Raw genomic sequence first — 24,207 nt, forward strand, 5'->3', positions numbered from 1 at the left:
GGCGGGGGTGCTCTTAGGCAGACGGCAGGGATGCCCCTAAACATCCATCCTACAAGGCACAGGCGACACCTACCACAGTACAGAAATATGTGGCTCAAATGTCAACAGCGCTGCTGTTGAGAAATACTATTTAGCTAATATCCCCACTTCACAGATGAGGAAAACTGGGGCTTAAGGGAGTTAACTTAATCCGCCTTTTACAAGCAGGAAACTAGGAGAGCCCAGATTTCACCAGGGCAGTCTGAACTCAGTCTGAATGCCCACTTAACCATTTCCCACTACCTCCTGGCAGAACCAGGCCCCCAGTTTGAAGTCAAGCCCATCATTTTGCAGAGAAGGAAAGAGTGAGGCCCAGAGGGGAGAAGGGACTTGCCCAAGGTCACCCAGTGCAGGACTCCTGAGTCCTAGCCCAAGGCTCCTTCGCTGGACTTTTCTTCTCCCTCTATGGAGGACCCAGAAGGGACGGGTCACCCGCGGGGACAGGTCCCAGGAAAGCGGGCCATCAGCCATGCCTGACCCGGGCACGAGTCTCTGTGGGTGGGGCGCCTCAGGGCGCGCGGGAGCTGAGCAGATGGCGGGGTGGGGTGGGGGACAAGGAATGCGGGCTCCAGCTCCACGTGCTCCCAGCCCTGGTCCGGCCCCCGCGTGGGGGTCGCCCCAGGAAGCCGGGAGGGAGGAGAGCGGGCGCCAAGCCCCGGCCCGGGCTGGAGGGAGGAAAAGCGCCGCGATGACTTCCCCGCAGCGGGTCTGGGACCGCCCTGCCCGCCTCCCACTGCCCCGTGCACAACGCAACCACTCACTCCGCGCCCTCTGACCCCTGACCCCTGCCCTCTCCGTCAGGCCGTCACTCGCACCCCTCGGATTCTTACACGCGCCGCCCCAGCAACCCGGACCGCGCGCCGGGGTCCGCACCGCGAAGCCCAGCCCGCGGGCGCCGCCGCCACCAAAGCCCCGAGCCTGGAGCTGTTGCAACCACCGCAAGCGCCGCCACTTCAGCTGCTGCCACCACAGCAGCTGCGCCAGCTCTCCCATCCACCGCCTACCGTCCCTTCAACCCTGCCGGCCCCGCCCCATTTCCCCTTTGCCGGGACCTATTGGCTACCTAGGCTGCATGATGAGCCTTGATTGGCCAAGCCTCACGTCCTTCCCCAGTTCTCTCCCGAGGCCGATGCCGGACTCCCTGCCCACCTCCTTGGGAAGGGGCGGGACAAATAAGCTCTGCCCCTTTCCCCGCCTTCCCTCCCCGCCTTACTTGCTCAGCCCAACCCAGAGAGAGTCCCGGGTCTTTCAATTGGTGGAGGGTCGGAGAAGCGGTGCTTCTGATTGGTCAGGTCTCAGGAGGTGGGGCTAACTGAGGGGAACAAGAAATTGAATGGTGAAAAGGAAAGTCAGTCAGGTGCCGAGTCCCTCCTTCAGTGACTGGCGGGTAACCTAGCAACGCAGGCACAGCGGCGGGAACTACGCTGAGAAACCTGGGACCCTCGGAGCAGGTGAGTTGACCAGGTGGGGAAGGGCGAGGAATGAGCGGGAGATGTGGAATGGCGTCCAGCCCACTACCATTTGGCTGCGCGAGGAATCAGCAGCCCTCTCCGCGATCCCGTCCCTGCTTCAGAGCAGTGCTCTCCAGCCGCTGCCTCCGTCCAGACCTCCCTCTCCACTGCCTGCCGGGACTCCTGGACACTTTCTCTGTCCCTGCCTCTGCTCTGCCCCTCTGCTTACCACTTCGCATCCCCGCTTCTTCCTCCTTAAAGTGAGGATGAAACTAGTCAAGTGGAGTCACATCCTGCTTAGGTGATTTCAAGTCAGTCATAGGTGATGGGGATATAAGTTCCCTTCCATTCCACCGAACGGCCATTCATTCCAAAGTGGGCATGCAACAAAAGGCATCTTGCTCGAATGAGTGTTCAGATTAGGTCATTTTGATCGTACCAATGTTTGCCTTTTGTGCTAGCAACTTTAGAATCTAACTCACATTCTTGGCCTTAAAATGTGATTTCATTGTACACTCAAAAGTTTTGCAAGGATGAAATGGGGTGACGGAAAGCTTGGCATGGGAGCTGAGCTCAGTAAATACTAGCAATGTTTTGGTTTTTTCTTTTTCTAAGTGTTCGCTGAGTGGCTACTACCAGGTGCTGGGGTAAAGCGATCAACAGCAACAACCCTCATTTTCCCACTTGGGGAGCTTGTCTAATGTGGGAGATAGTCATTAATCTAGTAAAATACAGATACGTGTATAATTATATCTGCAGAGATTCATTTCCAGAATGATGCAGCAGGAAGGTCAACAAATCCTTTCCCCAAAAAGCAACTCGAGTCCATCAGTGGATAAATGGATAAACAAAATGTGGTATACACACCACGGAATTAGACTCAGCCTTTAAAAGAAATGAAATTCTGATAAATGCTACAAGAATGGACCACAAAGACATAATGCTAGGTGAATGTGAGCCAATCACAAAAGGGCAAATAGGCAGGATTCCACTTACATAAGATATCTAGAATAGCCAAATTCATGGGGACGGAAAGTAGAATAGTGAAACAAAATGACAATATGCATTATAATAAGGATGAGCATCAGGAATGCGAGGCGCCTGGGTGGCTCAGTGGGTTAAAGCCTTTGCCTTTGGCTCAAGTCATGATCTCAGGGTCCTGGGATCAAGCCCCTCATGGGACTCTATGCTTAGCAGGGAGACTGCTTCCTGCTCTCTCTCTGCCTGCCTCTCTACCTACTTGTGATGTCTCTCCCTGACAAATAAATAAATAAAATCTTTAAAAAAAAAAGAAAGAAAGAAAGAGAAGAAATACTAGGCTAAATCAGGCACCTTTTGGGTTGGATAATTCTTTGTTGTAGGGAGGTGTGCTGTTCAGAGCAGAATGTTTACCGTTACCCCAGCCTCTACCCACTACCTACCAGTAACACCCCCTCCCCGTTGTGACAACCAAATACATTTCCAAATTATTGTCAAATGTCTCTTGTGGCCAGAGTCAGCCCTGCTTAAAAAGTCCTGTGCTAAGCACAAAGTCAGATGCAAAAAGTTACATACGATAAGATTCCATTTATATGATTTTATTTATATGATATATAAAATTAAAGGTGGGAATGGAAATTGTTTGCCAATTAGCTCACAGGAATTTGGGGGAGTGACAGAAATTTTGTGGTCATGGATCATAACTTGGAGCGTTTACCAAAAAAGTCCCGAGTTGTACACTTACAATGGGAAAATTTTATGGTATGTAAATCATACCTCAATAGAGCTGCAAAAAAAAAAAAAAAAGAAAAGAAAAGAAAAATTACACCTGTGATCAGTACCAAGCAGAAAAGGTGGAGAGGGTTTCCAGAGATTATGGTACACTTCCTTTTCCAGTCTGGGGAGAGGCTGCCATTGAGCTGAGAGACAGAGATTGGGAATTAGCTAATCTGGGCTTGGCAGTTGGTTTCTGGCAAAAGGAACATGGTGGGTGAAGATCCTGGTGCTTTGAATACTTCAGAAATCAGTACAGCTGCAGCACAGAGAGTGAGGGCAGAGGTCAGGTAGGCTGAAGTCAACGAGAAGGAATGTCATCAAAAGAGTGAAAGAGCTTCATCCTTACTCTCTGTGTCCCCTACCCCCACCATGGCTTCAGTCACCATCTGTGCAGCAGGAAAGCTGCTGAGGCCAGATTTGTTTGTTTGTTTGTTCATTTGTGAGAAAGAGAGTATGAGCTGGAGGAGCAGAAGGAGAGGGAGAAAGAATCTCAAGCAGACTCCAGGACAATCATCTAAGCCCAGCTTGATCTCCCAACCCTGAGATCACAGCCTCAAGAGTAAAACCAACACCAAGAGTCGGACGCTTAACCGACTGAGCCACCCAGGAGCCCCGTGGCTGGATTTCCTAACCAATCAAATCAGGATGACTTCCTTATTCCCTGAGTCCCCTGTAAAGTGGTCAAGAGGAAGTGAGAATAGAATCAGAACCAGATAGCCAGGCCAGGCCAGGACAAAAGGCAAAGTAGTGACAATGGCCGGAAAGGAAAGCACGAGAAGGCGTGAGGTCTGAGGTCATGCCTCGCCTCAATATACACAAGCAGTTCGTAGAAGGCAAGAATCCACCCCACCATTCCCTTTCCCAGACTCCACCCTCCACCTAGAAAGCCCCAAACAGCCTTAGATTGGAAACAGTGATAACAGAGGCGACAAAGTTCCAGCATCAACCTCCCTGCCTCCAGGCCCGACAGGCTGCCCAGGGCATCCCAGACAGAACTCTGCCCCAGCCCTGAGCAAGGCATCCCTCAGGAACACTCTAGGCATACGTGGTCAGACATGAATGCCATGGCTTTAACTTAGATTTTCACTCCGTTTATGGTGAAAAATTCAATGAAAGGGGAGACTTCTCTGCTTAAGGGCCAAATTCACCCCCACACTTTTTCCCGGGAGACAAGCACTCAGGGCAATGAGGCACCACCTGATTTATGCCTCCACATATAATAATTATCACTCCCCTTTGAAGAGGGCTTTTAACTTGCAAAAGGGCTTTCCCATCTAGTAAATCAATCCTCCTCCACCCAGCTACATTTTGATGTGGCTAGGACAGGTGTCATATCCCCCAGACACCAGAGAGATAAGGGCCTTGCCCAGACTTATTCCAAGAGCCCCAGCAGGGAAGAGTCATGCCCCTGGGTCTCCTAACACCCAGCCTGTGAACCTGATCTTGACTCTGTAACTGATGGCTGCTTCAGACGGCACAGAGCTCAGCCTGTCAGATAGAGCTGATCTACCCAGGCACAAGCCTTCCTTTGAACCTGGATAGAGCACTGGACTTAGGGTGGGAAAGGCAGGAGTTTTATAGAAGAGCAAGGCCACTATGGTCCAAACCAATGACTCTCCTCCAGAGACATCCCCTGACCCTCCACCCCCACCCCACAGGAACATTTGCCCATCTCTGGGGACATTTGGTCTCCAACCGATCAGAAGTGGTGCTGGGAGAAATGCGCTACTACCATCAAATGGGTAGAAGCCAGGGATGCTCCTAGGGCCCCCATGACAAAGAGTCATGTGACCTAACATGTCAGAAGTGTGGAGCTTGAGAAACGCTGTCCTGACTGATTTTTTTTCTTTTTCTCCCCTTTTTTTTTTTAAGTTTTATTTATTTATCTCTAGCCCAACAAGGGGCTCAAACTCAAAATTCTGAAATCAAGAGTTGCATCCCCCTCCTACTGACCCCCTGGACTGATACTTTCATATAAGGCAAAATATGTGTGCGCGCGTGCGCACACACAGACACACATGCACCCACACACCTACCTTTCCCTTCAGGCCCCAGTTCGTACAACTGAATGCAAATGTGATTGCGAATCAAGATCATTTGAAACACAGAGCATCAGGGAGAAATATCTTTTTGAACTTAGCTTTCAAATCATAGCCCCCCCCAGTTGATACTCTATGACCAATCAAATGCCTTTTACGTGGGGGCTTTCAAACACAGGCTGGTTTTTTGTTGTTGTTGTTGTTGTTTTTTAACAGCAAACCAGACAAAGAAATACATTTTCTTTCTCGACCCAGCACATGTATGTTTAATTACACCTGACTCCTTACTACATGCAATGCGCTCTAATATTTTCTATTGTATTTCATTTATTTTGAACTCCAGTCCCAACAGGCAAATTGATTTCACCATTCACTAAAGGGTCATGGTCCTTGGTTTAAAAAAAGACATTTCTTCAATGTAATCAAGCAGTCAGGAAAAGCCAGTGTTTTGCATTTGATAAGATGATAATTTAAATATTTTTCTTAAGTGGGGGAAGTTTATTTTAGAAGACGGTAAATGCACCACCAGGAAATTCTTCCTTCAGTCTCAAACACCCACAGTTGGATATAACCAGACATAAATACTTCTAAAGCTACATTGTAAGCAAAGGAGGAATTAAAAATCATGGTGACTTAATTTGTGAGAAGGAGGAGGAGGCTGGGAAAGACACTAAAGGGGCTCCAGGCCTCCTCCATCACCAGCAGAAAAATGAAAATAATGTACGAAGCAGTCAAATTAAAAACAAATAGTTAAAGAAGAGTCAAAGTGGTTCCATGTTGGCTCTTTATAAACCCTCTGCACAAAAAAAAAAAAAAAAAACACACATATGTATTGAGGAAAAATACATCTTCTATTTTAAAAGGTAAATGTTCATATGTTAATATTCAATTATATTATTGTTGATGTTATAACTAGTCAAGAAGGTTAAACATTACTGAGCCAGGATTTCTTTTTTTTTAAGATTTTATTTACTTATTTATTTGACAGACAGAGATCACAAGTAGGCAGAGAGGCAGGCAGAGAGAGAGGAGGGAACAGGCTCCCTGCTAAGCAGAAAGTCAGCCGTGGGGCTCAATCCCAGAACCCTGAGATTATGACTTGAGCCAAAGGTAGAGATTTTACCCACTGAGCCACCCAGGCGCCCCTGAGCCAGGATTTTATTTCATATGACAGTTTTCTTGAGCGTGGGCTCCATCCCTGTCCCCATTTTACAGATGAGGAAGCCAAATCTTAGAGAGGTTGATGGACTTGCCTAAAGCCACACAGCAAAGATTAAACTTCACATTTGCCTGCCACGAGAAGCCACAAACTTAATCACGCTGCAGTAGGCTTGTGTTTTTCTTTTCTGCTTCAGAGATGAGGAGATGAAGTCCCAGAAGGTCAAGTGAATTTGCCCAGGGCTATAGCTATGGCCAGTGTCCGGCAGAGAGTGTTCATTAGAACCAGGAGCACATTCCCTCCCAGGCTCTGTCACTGTTTGGTGTCCTCTATCTCCAAAGCACACCGTCACGCTGGAGCCCACAGCCGTGGAGTCATCACCACAGATGAGATCCCTTCTCTTAATACCTCTAGCGTTCAATGCTACAGCTCCCACCTGGGAATCTTTTGCAAACCAAATATCATCCACAAAACACAGGTTCTCAAACAGGACAAGAGAGGATTGGGTAATAGATCAAAAGTAGCAATAGGGGGGGAAAAAAACCTATGAAAGAGAAAAACAAATTAGATTTAAATCTTTTTGTTTAAAAATTCCAAGCCCTGAGTACAGAGATGGGAAATAATCATAGGCCAAATCTTGGCCCATAGTTTTCATTATTAAAACATAACACTATTTTCTGGTTCTAATCCAGGACATAATGTATTTTGTGAAATAGCATTATCCTATCAGGCCAACATCTCCATGTGAGGAAATGGGTCTATTGTTAGAGCTGGATTTGCTATCTCTTCGTTTAGTCAACAGTGATTTGCTGATGCCATCCTGGTTTGGGGTAACAGTCACTGTCATGGGTTTTCTACCCGTTTCCACCCCTCACTCTCTCCACTCTAGACTTAGAAACCTCCGATAAAGCATACAGAGTTCTGAAGAAAGCTGTTGCATGGTTCCCAGACCAGTGGGATCTTCCGAGGCTCAAAGGAAAAATCCTCCTACTTCAAAGGCAAAACCTCTGCCTATAACCCAGCAGGTAGGTGGTAAAGTCAGAACTAAGTGACCAGGAATCCCTTAGCCATCAAAGACTTCCTTGAGTCCTAAGCAGGACCTCAGGGAGTGAAGCAGGGAGTGTTAGATTAGGTTAGTGTTAGTGATAGACTATCACTAGTGGGTGGGTGGGAATTGTATATCTCAGACAAAGTAAATGAAACAGTTGTGCAAATTGTAGAAGCCATGACGCGGTGTTATTCAATCTGCAGTTATGCCAGAATTACAAATTTTCCACTAGGGTAGAAAATAAAAACAAAGACCATGAACTCCGTCTCTTTTGAAAACTTCTCTTTGTCATCTCGACCTCCAGCCACAGGTCCCACCCTAACCCGCTCTTTCTTAGCTCTCTCACAGCTAAGCTTCAAGCAGCCTTTGTTTATCTAGTCGTGGGAAGTACCAAGACGGGCCAGGAAGGCAAAAAACAAAAACAAAAACCTCCATCGAGGGCGCCTGGGTGGCTCAGTGGGTTAAGCCGCTGCCTTCGGCTCAGGTCATGATCTCAGGGTCCTGAGATCGAGGCCCGCATCGGGCTCTCTGCTCAGCAGGAGCCTGCTTCTCTCTCTCTCTGCCTGCCTCTGTCTGCTTGTGATCTCTCTCTGTCAAATAAATAAATAAAATCTTAAAAAAAAAAAAAAAACCTCCATCGAAGCTAAGAATCACTGAGGAAATAGTTAGTTGTCTAGGAATCCAGTACTATGAACTTGACTACGAATCCATGTACCACGAGGGCTGGTATCAGAGAGGAATGTGTTTGGTTCACTTTTCAACAATACCTGGTTTAGGAAGAGAGATACACACATGGCACCCATGGTATTTGCACTGATTCCTGGTGAGAAGCCTGTGCCGAAGACCCCTTTCAGGTCTCTTTGGGTTTTGTTTTGTTTTTAAAGATTTTATTTATTTATTTGACAGAGATCACAAATAGGCAGAGAGGCAGGCAGAGAGAGAGAGGAGGAAGCAGGCTCCCTGCTGAGCAGAGAGCCCAATGCAGGGCTCGATTCCAGGACCCTGAGATCATGACCTGAGCCGAAGGCAGAGGTTTAACCGCCTGAGCAACCCAGGCACCCCTCAGGTCTCTTTGAATTCTAATTATGCCACTGAGAAAGTCTCAGTTTGGTGTTAATAGGTCTTTTGTATATTAGCCTTACATCCTGTAACTTTGCTGTAATTATGTAATTCCAGAAGTGTGTATATTGATTCTTTGGGATTTTCTATATAAACAATCACGTCATCTGTGAATAAAGATAGTTTTATCTCTCCCTTCCTAATCTGTATTACGTTTTACTTCCTTTTCTTGTCTTGTTGCATGAGCTAGGACTTCCATTATGATGTTGAACAGGAAGGAAAGAGGGTACATTCTTGTCTTGTTCCTGATCTTAGGGAATAAACTTCTAGTTTCTCACAATTAAGGATGATCCTAGCGGTAGGGTTTTTGTAGATGTTCTTTATCAAGTTGAGGTAATTCCACTCTATTTCTCATTTGCTGAGAAGTTTGTTTTTGTTGTTGTTGTTGTTGTTTTTAAGTCATGAACAGTGTTGGAGTTTGTGAAATGCTTCTTTGCATCTGTTGATATGATATGATTTTTCTTTTTGTTGATGTGATGGATTACACTAATTGATTTTTGAGTGTTGAACCAGCCTTGCAGACATGGAAGAAATCCCACTTGGTCATGGGATATAATTCTTTTTACACCTTGTTGGATTCAGTTTGTGAATATTATGTCAAGGATTTTTGCATCCATGTTTGTGAGAAATGTTGGTCTGTAGCTTTCCTTTCTCACAGTGTATTTGCCTATTTTGGTATTAGAGTAATGTTAGGAAATATTCCTTATGCCTCTATTTTCTGGAAGGAATGTTAGAAAATTGGTATAATTTCTTTTTCAAATGTCTGGTAGAATTCACCAGTGAAATCTTCTAGACCTGGTGTTTTCTGTTTGGGGAAGTTATTAATTATTGATCAATTTCTTTAATATATAAAGGCCCATTGAGATTATCTATTTCTCCTTGTGAGAGTTTTGGTAGATTGTATCTTCAAAGGATTGGTCTATTTCATCCAGGTTATCAAATTTATGGCCATAGAGTAGTTCCTTACATTCCTTTATTATCATTTTAACATCCATGGGCTCAATAGTGATGGCCCCTCTTTCCTTCTTGACATTAGCCACTTATCCCTTCTCCCTTTTCGTTGGTATGTCTATAACATCTCTCTACCACTTACTCATCTTGCTTTCCAACAACAGCAATCCAGGCTCACACTCATCATCCCTGGGCAATAGCATCCGGCCTAGAGTAAAATATCAGACTGTAGACATTATTATTACCTTCTATATAAGGAAAATGATATAGATTTTTCCGGTTATAATGGAGATACTTTTTAACAAAAAGTTCTTAAGAATGAACATATACTGGGGTGCCTGGGTGGCTCAGTGGGTTAAGCCGCTGCCTTCGGCTCAGGTCATGATCTCAAGGTCCTGGGATCGAGTCCCGCATCGGGCTATCTGCTCAGCAGGGAGCCTGCTTCCTCCTCTCTCTCTCTCTGCCTGCCTCTCTGCCTACTTGTAATCTCTCTCTGTCAAATAAATAAATAAAATCTTAAAAAAAAAAAAAAGAATGAACATATACTTCAGGGGGGAAAAAAAAAAAGAGTTGATAATAGAATAGCTTGGTCTATAGACGTGGCAGAAATCCCAAAAGGGGCATGCTAGTGAAAGAGATTTGGACAACCCTGAATTAGACCTAACGCCCATGAAGGATTCTTTCCTGACCCAGAACCCATGTTCTGCCTCATACGTGGCAGCCTCATGGTGCCCAACGATCCCTGTGTCGTGATCAGTTATGAGGTGTGTCTCGGTAATTAGTTTGTAATAGTCTCCAAAGTATGTAAATGATTGGCTCAAAAACATAAAAGTCAATGAGAGATGATTCAAGGCTCTCCCTAAAATAATTCAGCCACTCACTCACTTGCATTCTGATAAGCTCTCTTGAGCTAGGTGAGAGGGATGGGGTGACAGCTCTCTTCTTGCAAACTGTGTCTAATCCGGGGTCTACCCAACAGAAGCACGACAGCAGCAGGAACACTACCAGTGGAGGTACGCATATATATAAAATGAGAATTCATATTTGTGGTCGCTGAGTAAATTGAATGCCATAGGAACTGAATCCTGAACACGTCTGTCCTCTGGGTCTCTGCTTGACAGAATTTATTGAAACTGGACCAGCAAAGAATCACTGTGCCTGGTCCACTATAGAAGTTGATCCAAAAATGGTGAGACTAGACAGAGCATCAGTTTATAAGGGGTAGGCCCCTGAGAAAGGCTGCCTGGGCTGGACTCCATCTCAGCCCCTTAGGAACTGTAAACTCATGAATGCATCTAACCTCCCCTGGCTCCCTTTCGTTGTCTATAAAAAGAGCTAATGGAAACACCCACCTTATAAGGTTGCCGTAAGGAATGAAGGAGTTAATTCCCGCAAAGCATTTAAAACAGTATTTGGTATGCAGTTCTCAAGAGTTAGCTAATATTAAAATGGCATTCTTTAAAATGAGATTTCCACCCCCCCCCCAAAATAAAATGAAATAAAATGAGATGTTCCCCTCCAAACACTCACACACTCCGGTTTTGTTTAACCCCCTCTGACTTTTCCACGGACCACTGTCAGATTTGTGTGGTATTTTCGAGGGTTGGGTTTTCTTCTTCTTTTTCTCCCAAGGGAAAAAAAATATAATTTCGCTCAAACCTTTTTTTTTTTTTTTTCAAAATGTTCTGAGAGTGAAAGTAATAAAATATCCAACAAGCCCATTTGAATGAAGACGAGGTATAATTTGCATGATAAAGATATATTTCCATTTATAAAGTTCATCAGCAGAATTAATGACAAATAAAGGGAAGATCCAATTAAGGTTTCCCATCCATTAACAATCTTGCTTCACTCTCAGGGCAGGGATTTTAAAAGGGGAGGCTTAAGTTGGAAATGATTTAAATATTAAGGTTGGTGGCATTAAAAAGGACATGAAACGATCATATTAGGATTCAAGGAAAAGAGATTCTCCAGTGATTTTTGTCATCAGAGTCAAATGCATTTCCCCCGATCCTCGTTCCACCGGCTTTTTCGTGTTCACCCAAATGAGCTGTCAAAAACTGATGGGCGTCATCATAATCAAAGAAAACAAGTTTGCCCTTTAAAGCAAAAGAGGTAATTTGGCTGAAAGCAAATTGGAAACATTTCATATAACGTTGCATTTCCAGCCGCAATCTCTGAAGAATTCAGGCGTTTTGATTTATGCCTGAGAGCTTTGGGGGACAGTGGGGAGAAGTGCGTTCGTGAAACACTTTGTTCAAGTTCATCCTGTGGTCACGGGGCGAAGATCCTTCGTCCACCCTGAGAGGAGCTGAGGAAGCTCCCGGCTGTCCCCAAACGTTATCTTCGGGAAAAGCCTTAAGAGAATTCACGCGTTTGACTTGGGAGCAGAAAGTGAGTGGGAAACAAAGAGATGCAAGATAATGGCCCCCCTCGACTCAGTTGTCAGCTCCCAGAACTCCCAGGCTTCTAGCTTTGGGACCCATTTTGCCTGGCCAAGGAACCAAGAAGCATCCTTAGCATCTGATCTGACCGCCTTTCTTCCTGGCTCATAGTCACTGGAGATGTTCCTCTGATTCCCACTCTTCTCTCCTTTGACTCTGGTTTAGAGAACTGAACATCTCTTGTGGCTTCGGATTACCAGCAACTTTTCCCCTTGCATTGATGTCTCCATCCCCAAGGCCTCTCTGGAGCCCCCCAGGATCTGGATCGTTCTTTGTCAGATGCCTGGAGTATTCTCAGCAAGGGTTCTTTGATTGCAAGGCACAGACACTAAGGCCACATGGTGAAGGAAAAGCTGAATAAGGGGTCCCAGAAAGGACAGCAGCCAAGGCGGTTTCTGGGAGTCTCGGTGCAGGATCTTTAGGAACCCCCCACTTGGCCTGACCCAGCTCCCACCGTCTCCCATCCACGTGTGATTCTTCAGGGTTCCCAGCCTTCGCTGATTGGCAGTCCCACCAGGACTGCATACAGTGGGAGAGAGGACCGACTCTCCAATGGAAAACCGGGGCGCTATCACCTGACAGAGAGGACATGGGTCACGCACGGAGAGGAAGAGACACTCTTGTCCACTGTCGACAACAGTGGCAGGCACGAGAACTAAATGACTTTAAAACCAAGCTCTTGGGTGCCTGGGTGGCTCAGTGGGTTAAGCCACTGCCTTCGGCTCAGGTCATGATCTCAGGGTCCTGGGATCGAGTCCCGCATCGGGCTCTCTCTGCTCAGCGGGGAGCCTGCTTCCTCCTCTCTCTCTCTGCCTGCCTCTCTGCCTACTTGTAATCTCTCTCTGTCAAATAAATAAATAAAATCTTAAAAAAAAAAAAAAAACAAGCTCTTTGTCCTCCCTTCCTAACTTCTGTTCCCAATTTCCCAGTTTCTCAAGGGCCGCATCTTTTCTCCCAGGCCCCCGAGTGCAAACGGTCTCACCCATCAAGTCCAGATGACTCCTTCTTCAAAAGACTTCTTGCCTCCGCAGAGTGTGACAGTAAGAATGGCACATTCCTGTCCTTGCCAGCCCCACACCTGTCCCCAAGACGAGGCTGAGGTGTTTTTTTCAGGGCTGGGTATGCAGCAGTGATCAAAATAGATGAACCCCCTACCTTCATTGGAGCTTACTTTTTAGGGGAGGGGAAAGGCAGACATTTAGAAACATCAGATGGTGATACTTAACTGGGAAAAAGGTAAAGGATAAGGGGATAAAGGCAGGGAGAAGGCGAGGTTTTATATTTTAGGAAGAAAATCGGGAAAGCACTCACTCCTACCCTGAGAGTTGAGTAGAGAACAAGCTTTATAGCTATTTAGAGGAATGTTCCAGACGTGGGGCTGAGGGGCTGGGCACAGTGGTGTGCAGACAGCAAGTGCAAAGGCCCTGTCAGAGGTTGGAGCACATTTGACATGTTCAAGGAGTAGCAGAAGGGTCAGTATGAGGACAGAAGAGTGAATGGTCATAGATGGCGGAAGGCCTTTCTGGGGACTGTAAGGACTTTGGCTTTTATCCCGAGTGAGATGGGGAGCTGCTGGAGTGGGGGGAAGGGGCGCTGATTTGTAGTATTTGTCAATTTCCTTGGTATAATACTTCCACCATGGCTGACTTCAAGCTACCCATGGCTTCACAACCAGCTCACAAATACGCTGAAATTTTAACAGTCAGCTCCGGGGAGCTGGATTTGGAGCAGAGGAGTGGAAGGATCTGACATTTTAAAAGTCTTCCTCTGGCTGCAATGCTGAGACAAGACAGGGGCAGGGGGGCAGAAGCAGAGTGACTGCTGAAGAGGTTATCACAGTCATCTGGGTAAGAGAAGATGGACCCTTGGAAGGTCCAGTGGCTCAATGACATCAGGGACAGCATTTCTGTAATTCTCTTAACCTTTTCTTCTCACTCACAAAGTGGCTGCCGTTGCTCCAGCATTAAAGCCCAAGTTCAGGGAATGGAGGTAAAACCAACAATGTCTTTCTTTTGCAGTAGGAAGGAATAAAGTCTCCCAGAAGCCCCTAGGAAACTTCTCGATTTTTTTGGCTCTAACTGTGTCTATAGCCACTCTTAACTGAAAATGAGGTTGAGAAGTTGAGCATTGAATATTTCCAGCCACTCCAGTATACACAAGCTATAGGGAAGGAGATTGGAATGGAGATGGTGCCTGCAAAAAAAGGAGTGTGCTCTTATAAGAACGTACTACAAGAATTTGAGACCCGTCTGGAAGTCCAGGGATGGCTTCTGTGAGGAAGGGACACAAAGAATTAACTTAGCAAGGAGGAGAGGGGGAAGAGTATCTCAAGAAGAAAAAGCTGCATGTGCAAAGGCCCTGAGGTAGAAGGTTTATAAATATCCCAACTTAACCTACCTGCCTTTTTCCTATATATAGCCAACCCTTTCCCTGTAAATCATCCATTATGACCAATCTTTCTCCAAGATCTGATTTTATCCTGTTACTTGTTTCCTAATCAAAATGGATCCCAATTTTCTACAGGGTCAACTCCAAAGTCCCCCCTCTGGTGTTGAAGGCTGGTCATGACCTCATCCTATTCTGTGAATACAACTTTATTGGTCTCTGATTCCTGCCATACATTTTTCTGAGCATCTTTAATTTTAAATAAATCTTTTATGTTATAATAATTGTAGATTAAGGGATGCCTAGGTGGCTCAGTTAGTTAAGCATCTGCCTTCTGCTCAGGTCATGATCCCAGGTTCTAGGATCATGTCCCACACCAGGCTCCTTGCTCAGCAGAGAGCCTGCTTCTGCCTCTGCCCTGTTCTCCCTGCTTGTGCTGACTCTCTTGCTCTCTCTCTCTCTCTCTCCCTCTTTGGCAAATAAATAAATAAAACCTAAAAAAAAAAAAAAAAAAACCCTGTAGATTAAAGTCACGAAGATAGTCCAGGATTCCCAAAGCCCTTCATTCAGCTCCCACAATAACATCTTAAATAGCCGAGACCTGTCTGTCAAAAGCAAGAAATTAGCATTGGTTCAATGCTGCTAACTATGCTATCAGCTTGGATTGGATTTTACGTTGCCCTCCTAGGGTCCATTTTTCACCCCAGGATCCAATCCAGGATACAACATTGCATTTAGTGAAACAAGTTTTAAAAATTGTATTTCAGGGCACCTGGGTGACTCAGTGGGTTAAGCCGCTGCCTTTGGCTCGGGTCATGATCTCAGGGTCCTAAGATCGAGCCCCACATCGGGTTCTCTGCTCAGTGGGGAGCCTGCTCCCCGCCCCTCTCTCTGCCTGCCTCTCTGCCTCTCTGCCTGCTTGTGATCTTTCTCTGTCAAATAAATAAATAAAATCTTTTCAAAAAAAATTGTGTTTCGAAGCCATTGTTCATCCCCACCCTGATGTTTGCAGTCCACACTTAAAAACCAGTGTGGAGGTGCTGTGCTGTTCCTAGTCCCTTTTGCTCTCGGCTATATTGTTTGCTTTGTCCCTGTGCGCTCTGTCTCAGGCCGCTGACACCTGCAGGCTGTACGGCCCACTCTCCCTTGTCATCTGGTTTCCCGGCTAGGTTTGGCCAATAGGAGGCACTGGCTTTGGCTTGGAGAGCAGGAGGAGGAAGAAACCTTGGTGCTTCCTCCTCTCTCTGCTTTGGGCTGCCTTGCCAGCAGTGACCCCAGCTCCTTGGGGGCTATAGCTCCTCTTGGACAGGAAATGGCTGTGGTTCCAGCTTCCCCCCAGGGGGCCCTTGCCCCCAAGCTCACCACCACCTCCTTCTGTGGTGGCCTCCTGCCATTGTCATTGGCTGGGTGGCTTTTCCCCTTCCCTGGTTAGCCTCACAACTCTTTCCATCACCCGTGTAACTTGTTTTCTGTATTTAGATACTTAAAAAAAAAAAATCCACTAGTGCTGACTTTTATTCATTCATGTTAAGTCACCCGAAATGCTATCTGTTGCATTTAAATGCTCATTACTATAAATGGCTGAACAAATCCATTTCATCCTCCATAGTTAAGGATCTAATATCTTCCATGGTTAAGTCACTTCAACAGAATGGTGTTCCCTGCCTGACACCTCGCCACTCAGTCCCCCGATCCTTGCAGCCCGATGCCGTCACAAAGCTAGCAACTGCTTTCTGTGAGAGGTTCTGTGTCCTTGCTGTGGGGCACCCAGGACGAACTCCTGTGTCAACCGCATGTGGCTGCCGCAGCCACACCAGCAGCCTAGCTCCACTAACCGCCTGCTCCTTCCTTCCAGGGTCGCTAGAGATAATAACAGCAGAAGACCCGCGCAGCCTAGCAACATCTCGATCTCCCGGGGCGCACAGAGGCAAGGCGACGGCTCAGAAAATGGCTCTAGATATTGTCGGCGTGGCCCCTCTCTACCAGGGCCCCGACATCAACAGAATGAGGCTGACGGCAGAGCCATCCCAGAAGCCAGCCTCCCTGCTAAAACCTTTGGTCCCCTCGAAGTCCAAACTCACCACCATTGAGACCAAGAGGATCATGTCCGTCCTGGATGAGACCATCCACAAGGTGGAGTTGGTGACCCTGCTGTCCTATATGGGGGCCAATTACAAGACTCTGGAGAAGATGCTTGGGGGAGACATCATAAAGGCCGTGAGAGAGCACGAAGATCTCTGCCACACCCTCCTGGACAGCATCATTTACCTGCAGGATAAAGAAAGGCGATTGCAGGAGGAGGAAGAGTATGAGGAGGAAGGGTTGTTCAGAAACCGCCTCTTCTCCTTAGAGCTGCAGAAATCCCACCTCCTGCCCTTGATGCTCCAGATCAAAGAATCCACCAAGGACATCCTGAGACTCTTACTCAATAACCCACAGGCTGCGAGCCTCGCGCAGACGCACACCCTGAGCAGAAGCGTCGAAGCGCAGAATTTCATTGATTGCCTGATGGAACTGCGGGGTTTCCTGTTCGAGAAGCTACTCACTAGTCCTATGGAAGCTAGAGACAGAAGTCAGTTTATACAGGACATCGACAGACGAAACAAGAGGAACCAAGAAATCATCAACACTCTTGAAAATGAGTTGGCGGCAATCATGCGGAACAGGGAAGCAGAGGTATGGCTCTGTGGTATTGGTGAGGTTATGGAAGGAGCCGCACAGAGGAGCCAGACCTTTGGGCAGCTGGGTTTTTTCCCTCAGTGATTGAAACACCTGCTATCATTCATTCACTCAACAAATGTCAGTGTGAGCACTTGCCAAGTACCAGGTCTTATACCTAAGTCCACATGGCCCCTGCCTCATGCAGTTCCTGGGAGGTGGGTCTTAAAGACCTGATTTAATTACAGTTTTGAGAAGTACAATGAAGGGTAAGCATAGAGCGCTAGAAGACGGTGTTACAAGAGAACTGAGCTTAGACCCAAAGGGTCAGAGACGTCAAAGCCAACCCAGGAAGAATGAAAGGGAGCATAGCAGGCAAGAGAGGTAGGCAGGAACCTGCCTAGCCAGGAGCAGGCAAACTTTTCCTATGAAGATCTGAATAAGTAAATACTTTGGGCCTTGCCAGCAGATCACATTGTGCCTCTGAGGCCTGATCAAAGAATGTGATCTCTGTCCTGAGGACAAGGGCCAGATGGGACAGGTGGAAGCTCTAGAAGACTTTTTTAAGAAGGGAAATGATAACATGATCCCTGCCTAATAACCACTTGGGACACATAACTATGTATTATGTTTTATGTACATTTTCTCACTAAAGCCTCACAAAGTCCCCATGAGGTGGTGTCGAAGAACAGCTTTGGCTGCCGAAACAGAGACCCCAAATCACATGGTTTAGTCAAGATAAAAATGTGTTTTTCTCTAGTGAATGAGCTGGAGCAGACACGGAAACTCTGCTTCATGAAACTGTCAGGGGTTCACATTTCTTCCATCTGGCCTTTCTGCTGTGCCCCACACAGGACTTCTAATTGTGGACCCAGAAGCCCCACCCCCATATGTCACATGTCACTGGTCCAGCGAGCAGGTGGGAGAAAGGGGAGGAGGGCCCTCCGATCCTTGCCAGTTAGGGATACAACCTGGAAGTAGCGTGGCACAGTTCTTACCCACACACAGTGGCTAGCAATGCTGGGAAAGCTGGACTGTCCCTGGGGGCGCATTCTGCTCCACAGTCTTTCCAGGGAGAATGGGTCCCGAGGGGCGGCCCACCAGTGCTGCTGTGCACACTTGCCCCTTCATCGCCCATGATACACGGAGCTCGAGGCCCTCGGAACCTTGTTCCGCCCTCCCTCCCCCACGCGCTGGCTCAGGCTGTTCCCCCGCCTTATGTTCTCACTGATTTTGCCCTTTAAGGCATTCATTGGTGTTTGTTGATAAATGTTTATATGATTCTTTGATGATCTGGTATGGGTCTGACATCCCCCTAAAAGGACAGGGACCTTGTCTCTTTTGGCCCACTGTCATGTCCCCAGTGAGCCTGGCACAAAAGAAGGGCATGGAAACAGTTTTCTTTCTTCTTCTTCTTTTTTTTTTTTTTTAAAGATTTTGTTTATTTATTTAAGAGAGAGATTGAGAGCAGAGCAGACTCCCTGCTGAGCAGGAGCCTGATGTGGGGTTCAATCCCAGGACCCCCGGATCATGACCCGAGGCAAAGGCAAACGTTTCACTGGCTGAGGCACCCAGGCGCCCTGGAAACAATTTTCTGAGTGGAGAGATGACAGGCTCTTGGGTACTCAGGAGATATCACTCGCAGGTTAAAGGGTGTCAGAGAGGGACAGAGAGGGGGGCCCGAGTGGTTTTATTGGTCCTGTTCAAGTGGTAGAAACAGCTCAGGCATCCAAGTTGGACAGATCTGGGGTCAAATTTCATTTATCCAGGTGGGCAAATTTTATTGTGTCCCTTGGATCTCAGTGTAAAATAAGGGAGTGACACCAATCAGGAAAAGCTCTGACTGCTGATAATACCGCCTGCTCTAGAACCACCTAGAGCCAGAAGCCTTGTGCGCAGGCTAGGCTTGCCCCAAAGGCCCCTCCTGCCTCGGGGCTCCCTGCAGGAAGGAAGTGAGCTCAGAACCCCGGCGGCCCAGCCCAAGGTGGCTGACTTGAGCCTGCCACAGCGCTGATGTGCCCTGAGGGAGACCCTGGGGCTTGGGACCAGCCTGTGGAGCTTATTTGCAAAACAGCCCCATTCTCGACCCCCTGTTCCTGTTTTCCAACCAACTGAGGGCAGGGGACAAGTTAGGCCCTTGGGCTTCAACAGGCGGCAATACCCACAGTATGTTTATCTCCTACTTTCCTGAATGACACTGAGTGTCTCTGCCCACTGAGCACTCCCGGTTCTGTGCCCCGGGCAGGAGCTCTATGACTGGCCCCGACCTGCCTGTCAGCCTCTCTCCAGCTCACCTGTGCCCATCACTCCTGTCAGGAAGTGGGGGGCGGGGCAAGAACATGGTCCCTGAACCAGACAGACCTGGCCTCAAAGTCCCTGCTCAGCTGTAAGCCCCAGACAGATGACCCGGCCCCCTTCCTTGTCTGTAAGCAGGCTGTCTCTGTCCCGCCGGGGTGTGAGGGGTAGGAATCTGTGGGGTAGTAAGGCAGGTGGCCTGTTCTGCCGGCCAGAAGCAGGCGGCCATGCTGGTTCTCCTGGGATTATTGGGCATCTGGGAGGGAGTAATGGAGCCTCTGGTCTTCCCGGCCCAGGTGGAGAAAGAGAACTTTGTGATCCAAGAACTGAAAAACCACCTGCACCAGGTGCTCAGGCTCTCAGAGAACAGCCTCCTTCGCACCAAGCAGGAGGCCGAGAAGCAGCAGAAGGCCGACTTCCGGGCCTCGCAGGCCAGGGTGGCCAAGATCCAGCAGGAGTTACTGACCCTGAGGTCCCAATACCACAACCTGGTGGCAGAAAACCGGGAGGCAGAGCAGGCGCTGCGGAAGGTGCCCGGGGACAGCAGGGGGCGGGGGGGGGGCGGTGACAAGGGAGGCGGAGGGGGGCAGGGCACAAGCAGAGGCAGAGGGAGGGCAGGGCAAGGCGGGCTGCTCCAGGCACCCAAGGAACAGCTCCCTTGAGGAGGAGGGCAGGGGAGCAGGGGAAGCCCAGGACTGAGCCAGCGTCCCCTGGGAGTGGGAGGGTGCTGCACACAGGCCCTGGGGACTGGGACAGGGAGACTGGTCTGTCCAGCAGCAGGCCGCTGTGTGACCTTGGGAAAGTTCTTTAACTACTCTGAGCCCCACCCCCGCAGGGTTGATAATACCCACCTTGAGCAAAGTGTTCAGACAACACGTGCCCTCCCTAATACCATCACGCAGCTCCCCCATCGCGCCACACCCCTCCCCTCTTAAACCCTCAGTTTATTTCCTGGGGTTTGGAAAGCAGTATGGAGGTTCCTCAAAAAGTTAAAAATTGAGCTACCCTACGACCCAGCAATCACACTACGGGGTATTTACCCCAAAGATACAGATGTAGTGAAAAGAAGGGGCACGTGCACCCCAATGTTCATAGCAGCAATATCCATAGTAGCTGAACTGTGGAAGGAGCCCAGATGTCCCTCAACAGACAAAGGAATAAAGAAGATGTGGTTTATATATACAGTGGAACATTACTCAGCCATTAGAAGGATGAATGCCCACCATTTGCATGGACATGGGTGAAACTAGAGGCGATTATGCTGAATGAAATAAGACAGTTTCGCCATCTTGAAAGCAAAAGTGATCAGTTTAGGCTAACGGGTTATTAGGAGGATTGAATGAGATTCAACAGTAAGTGTTCGGTTAATGTCATCTCTTCTTTTGTTTCTCCATCATCCCCTCTGAGCCCCAGCGCACACACCCAGCTTGCTTCCCCTCTCCATTACTCTAGGATCTAAACTCCTTTCCCTGCCGACACTTCCTTCCACAGCTTCTCCCTCTGACCTCCCTGGGACCCTGTTCCTCCTCAGTCACTCCATTCAGGCCACACTGGCTCCAAGTCTATTCTTAAAACCACAAGCCTGTTCTTACCTCAGTGCCTTTGCACTTGCTCCTTGCCTTGCCTAGAATGTTCTGGAGCCTGACCTCTGACTTCCAGTTCCAGGCCTTACCACTGGTTAGCGCTGTGATCTTGGGCAAGTGAGTCAGCACATCTGATCCCCAGTTTTGTCATCTGAGCAATGAAGGAGAAACTACCATGTTGAGTAGTGGGCAAGGCATTAGCCCTGGTGAAGAGCGAGCTTGGAGCAGTTTACTATTCATATCAATCCATCAAACACTGACTCATTGTGTTTTTTTTAGAAGAAATATAAAGTGGAGACGGAAATCGAAAACTGGATCCAGAAGTACGATATGGAGATGGGTGAGAAGCAGGTACTTGTGCTGCCATCAGTTTCTCAAGTGCATTGCCCATGATCCTGTAGGAACGATGCATTGTCTGTACCAAGCTCTGGGCCTCCCCAGGCAGTCTTCCCTGCCCCCTTGCTTAGGCCTGCGATTTGTCTGGCCTGGGGCAGCAAGGCGAGAGATGGAAAAGAAAGAGCCAGAAGCTACATGCCACCAAGTGCTTGTCACTAGGCCCAACGATCTTGGCTCCATCTAGTGTCCGCATCCCATACTCTGTCTCTTCTGCGCTCAGCTTCTGCCAGCAGCCTCGCAGCTGGGGCTCCTTCCCGGCCGACTCAGGCATGAGCTTGCCTCCCCTACTTCACTCGGTCAGCCAGCAAGTTTCCGCCATGGGCCTGAGATGTGTCACATGCTGGGATAGTGCAGGGAAGATGGTCCCCATTATTGCTTGGAGGCTCTACTCTAGTGCCACTTACCAACAGGAGGTCCTGAGGCAAGAGGCTTGACCTTTCTGAGCCTGATCTGCCCGTGATCACCAGAGACAGTAAGGACCATGCTGGGACCAGGATGGCAAAGCAGTGAGGTACCGTTGTCACAACTGCTTGTACCCAGCACAGGATCTGGAAGTGCTTAGGGAATGGTGGCCTGGAAAACAGGGTGCCCTTAAACCCATCACACCCCTCCCCACAGCTTTGTGCTAACATTGGGGGCCATGGGCCCAGCTTCAGGGCCAGGAAGGTTTGGCAAGCACTGGAGATGACATCAGTCTCTGAGTGGTCCCAAGTCAGGAGAAGGGCAAGTCAGGGTCTTGCTCTCTCTGATCTTAAGTGCTCCAGGGAGGAGGGAGCTCAGAGGCTGTGCTCTTATTTCTCTGGTCCCCGCGAGGGTGTTGGGTTCCTTGTTGGCAGAGACCAAGTGTACTCAGCTCTTTGCTTCTGGCAGATGTTTGGTAAGTGTGAGTGGAAGGGAGTGAGGATGATGTAAATTGCAGCAGGAGGCAATGGTTGGACATAAGGAAGAGCTGTGGGGCACAGTCACCTGCGAAAGTTCCACTCTGGGTATCTTTGTGAGAAACACAGCTTTAGTGGCAGGAGTAGCTTTAAAAATTAAAAAAAAAAAAAAAAGATTTATTTTTTGAGAAAGAGCAAGAACATGAGTGAGGGGAGGGACAGAGGGAGAGGGAGAGAGAATCCCAAGCAGACTCCCCACTGAGCGCAGAGCCTGATGCAGGGCTCCATCTCATGACCCTGAGATCATGACCTGAGCTGAAATCAAGTCGGATGCTTAACCAATCGAGCCATCCTGGTGCCCCAGAACTTGCATTTTTATGTCCCCACTGTGTGCCTGGCACCATATCGGTATATAGTGTCCACCCCATCTTTTAATCCTGCAGAAAGCTCCCACCCACTTCCTGGGTTTGGAATTGTCCCCATGTTGCAGGGGACAAATGAAGCTCCAACATGAAGCCCCAGCAAGCCATAGCCAGGCTGGAATGTGAGAGCCAGTCTGCCCCCTCCTCCCACTAGGTCCCCCCCCACAGTGGGGATGGACCCCACCCCCTCTCCTGATCGCATCCGGGCCTTGGATGCAGAAAGGCTTAGTGCAGGTGGTGCTGTTGGGGCAGAAGCCCCTTCCAGATGGGCGGGGATACCTGTGGGGGAGGGTGGCAGGTAGTGCCCTACGCTTGGTGACCCCCACCCCCTGACCCTCATCCCAGGTAGAGTACGAGGAGCTTGACCTCATCCACAAGGAGGAGAAGATCCAGCTGGAGGAGCTGAAGCAGAAGCACAACGTACTGGTGGAGGAGTTCTCCCAGATCCGGGCCGAGCAGGAGGTCAATGCCAAGAAGAGAATCGAGGCCGAGCAGGAGATGCTGCGCATGGTGCGGGCCGCCACGCTCATCCAGGCTTTGTGGAAGGGCTACCTGGTCCGCTCCATGCTCAAGTCCAGGAAGAAGAAGCGGAGCAAGAGCAAAGGGAAGGTCAGGAAAGGCAAGGGCAAGGGCAAGGGCAAGGGCAAGGAGAAGGGCAAGGGCAAAAAATGAGTCTCCCCTGGGCCTTGCTTCTGGCCCGTGCCGCTGCGCTGCTCACTTCCCGGAGAGCAGGTCAGGAGGGCACAAGGAACGGGGGAAGCTTGCCATTCCTGGCTTGAATGGTTCTCCAAAGTTAAAAGCCATTTTAAACCACATCTTCTATAAATAAACGTCACTTTGCCAGGGCTGCTGGCTGTGTGTGTGTCCATTCGTGTTGATGTCCTTCCCATGGGGAAAGCACGGAGGCCAGAGTATCAGCACCGAGCTATTCCTTCCCTTAGCCTCAGTGGGAAGCCAGACCCTGGGCTGCAGCCTTTTTGGCCCAACTCTGGGCCATGGCTGCAATGGACGTACCAGCCACCAGGGCAGTGGGCTGTGGTCTCAGCTGCCAGCAGGAGGTTGAGGGTAAGGGGTTGGGGGGCCAGGGTACTCCAGGAGGATGAGGTTTTCAGGTCAGGGACTGTCCTAGATAAACCCAGCTGTTTTTTTCTAGAAACATCTCATCCGTATACCCTGGCAGACCCCACAGGTTGCACCACGGCCCCCCACTCCCAGCTGCCTTCCACACACACATGGCCCGTCAGTTTCTCCAGTCTCATCGCACTTGGGCTGTCGCCCTCTTCAGCGTACTTGGGCGGAGCGACATACCTGGTTTGTCTACCTTACCACGGGGCAAGGAAATAAAGGCCGAGGAGAGCTGGATGTCTCCGGTGAAACCAAAGAGGAAACGAACTCTCTGAAAATTCTAGGAGTTTAAACATCTTGCGTGTTTGCAAAGTGTGCCAAGAGTGTGGCTGGTTTGCTTTGCTCACGGCCCGCCTGACCCCTGTAGGCACATGCATGTGTGTCCCTGGTCCTGGCCACCGTCGGTCCCTCCCATGTCCGCTCCTCCCCTTGGAGGTGATGAACCAATGATGTGGCTGCC

The 24,207-nt window shown here is 48.7% G+C and overlaps 2 protein-coding genes across 14 annotated transcripts in view; one reads left to right on the forward strand and one right to left on the reverse strand.

Moving 5' to 3' along the window:
* TPCN1 (two pore segment channel 1) overlaps positions 1 to 1,080 on the reverse strand; it is a 59,114-nt gene extending 58,034 nt beyond the window's left edge. For 2 of the 10 annotated variants that reach the window (XR_014302891.1, XM_082699435.1), the window contains exon 1: positions 870 to 1,080. Coding sequence is in view for 3 of the 10 variants with exons in the window: in XM_082699435.1 (XP_082555561.1) it covers positions 870 to 1,032 (163 nt within the window). In the remaining 7 variants the exon portion in view is untranslated. Of the gene's footprint in view, positions 1 to 854 lie in introns of all 10 variants that reach the window. The other 8 variants (XR_014302892.1, XM_082699433.1, XM_082699440.1 and 5 more) reach the window with 6 other exon arrangements.
* Positions 1,081 to 1,378: 298 nt separating this feature from the next.
* On the forward strand, positions 1,379 to 23,470 carry DRC10 (dynein regulatory complex subunit 10). Of its 4 annotated transcripts, XM_082698488.1 has the most exons (6): positions 1,415 to 1,490; positions 7,333 to 7,468; positions 16,246 to 17,066; positions 19,640 to 19,873; positions 21,206 to 21,277; positions 22,968 to 23,470. In XM_082698488.1, exons 3-6 carry the CDS (start codon positions 16,338 to 16,340, stop codon positions 23,292 to 23,294), a joined length of 1,362 nt encoding a protein of 453 aa, XP_082554614.1. In that variant the 5' UTR covers positions 1,415 to 1,490; positions 7,333 to 7,468; positions 16,246 to 16,337; the 3' UTR covers positions 23,295 to 23,470. The 4 variants fall into 4 exon arrangements, with proteins under 4 accessions (XP_082554613.1, XP_082554615.1, XP_082554614.1 ...); XM_082698487.1 differs by lacking the exon at positions 7,333 to 7,468 and having other exon boundaries at positions 1,379 to 1,490; XM_082698490.1 differs by lacking the exon at positions 19,640 to 19,873 and having other exon boundaries at positions 1,425 to 1,490.
* Positions 23,471 to 24,207: the final 737 nt, after the last annotated feature.

The sequence above is a fragment of the Mustela nivalis genome (assembly GCF_964662115.1).
Source record: "Mustela nivalis genome assembly, chromosome: 14".
NCBI classification, from domain to species: Eukaryota; Metazoa; Chordata; class Mammalia; order Carnivora; family Mustelidae; genus Mustela; species Mustela nivalis.

What these genes read in the sequence shown, in the direction of transcription:
- DRC10 (XM_082698487.1), top strand. Translation starts at nt 16,338, where the DNA reads ATGGCTCTAGATATTGTCGGCGTGGCCCCTCTCTACCAGGGCCCCGAC. An exon ending in CAGAGCAGGCGCTGCGGAAG is followed by an intron (nt 19,874 to 21,205) that starts GTGCCCGGGGAC and finishes TGTTTTTTTTAG; the next exon opens with AAGAAATATAAAGTGGAGAC. An exon ending in TGGAGATGGGTGAGAAGCAG is followed by an intron (nt 21,278 to 22,967) that starts GTACTTGTGCTG and finishes CCCTCATCCCAG; the next exon opens with GTAGAGTACGAGGAGCTTGA.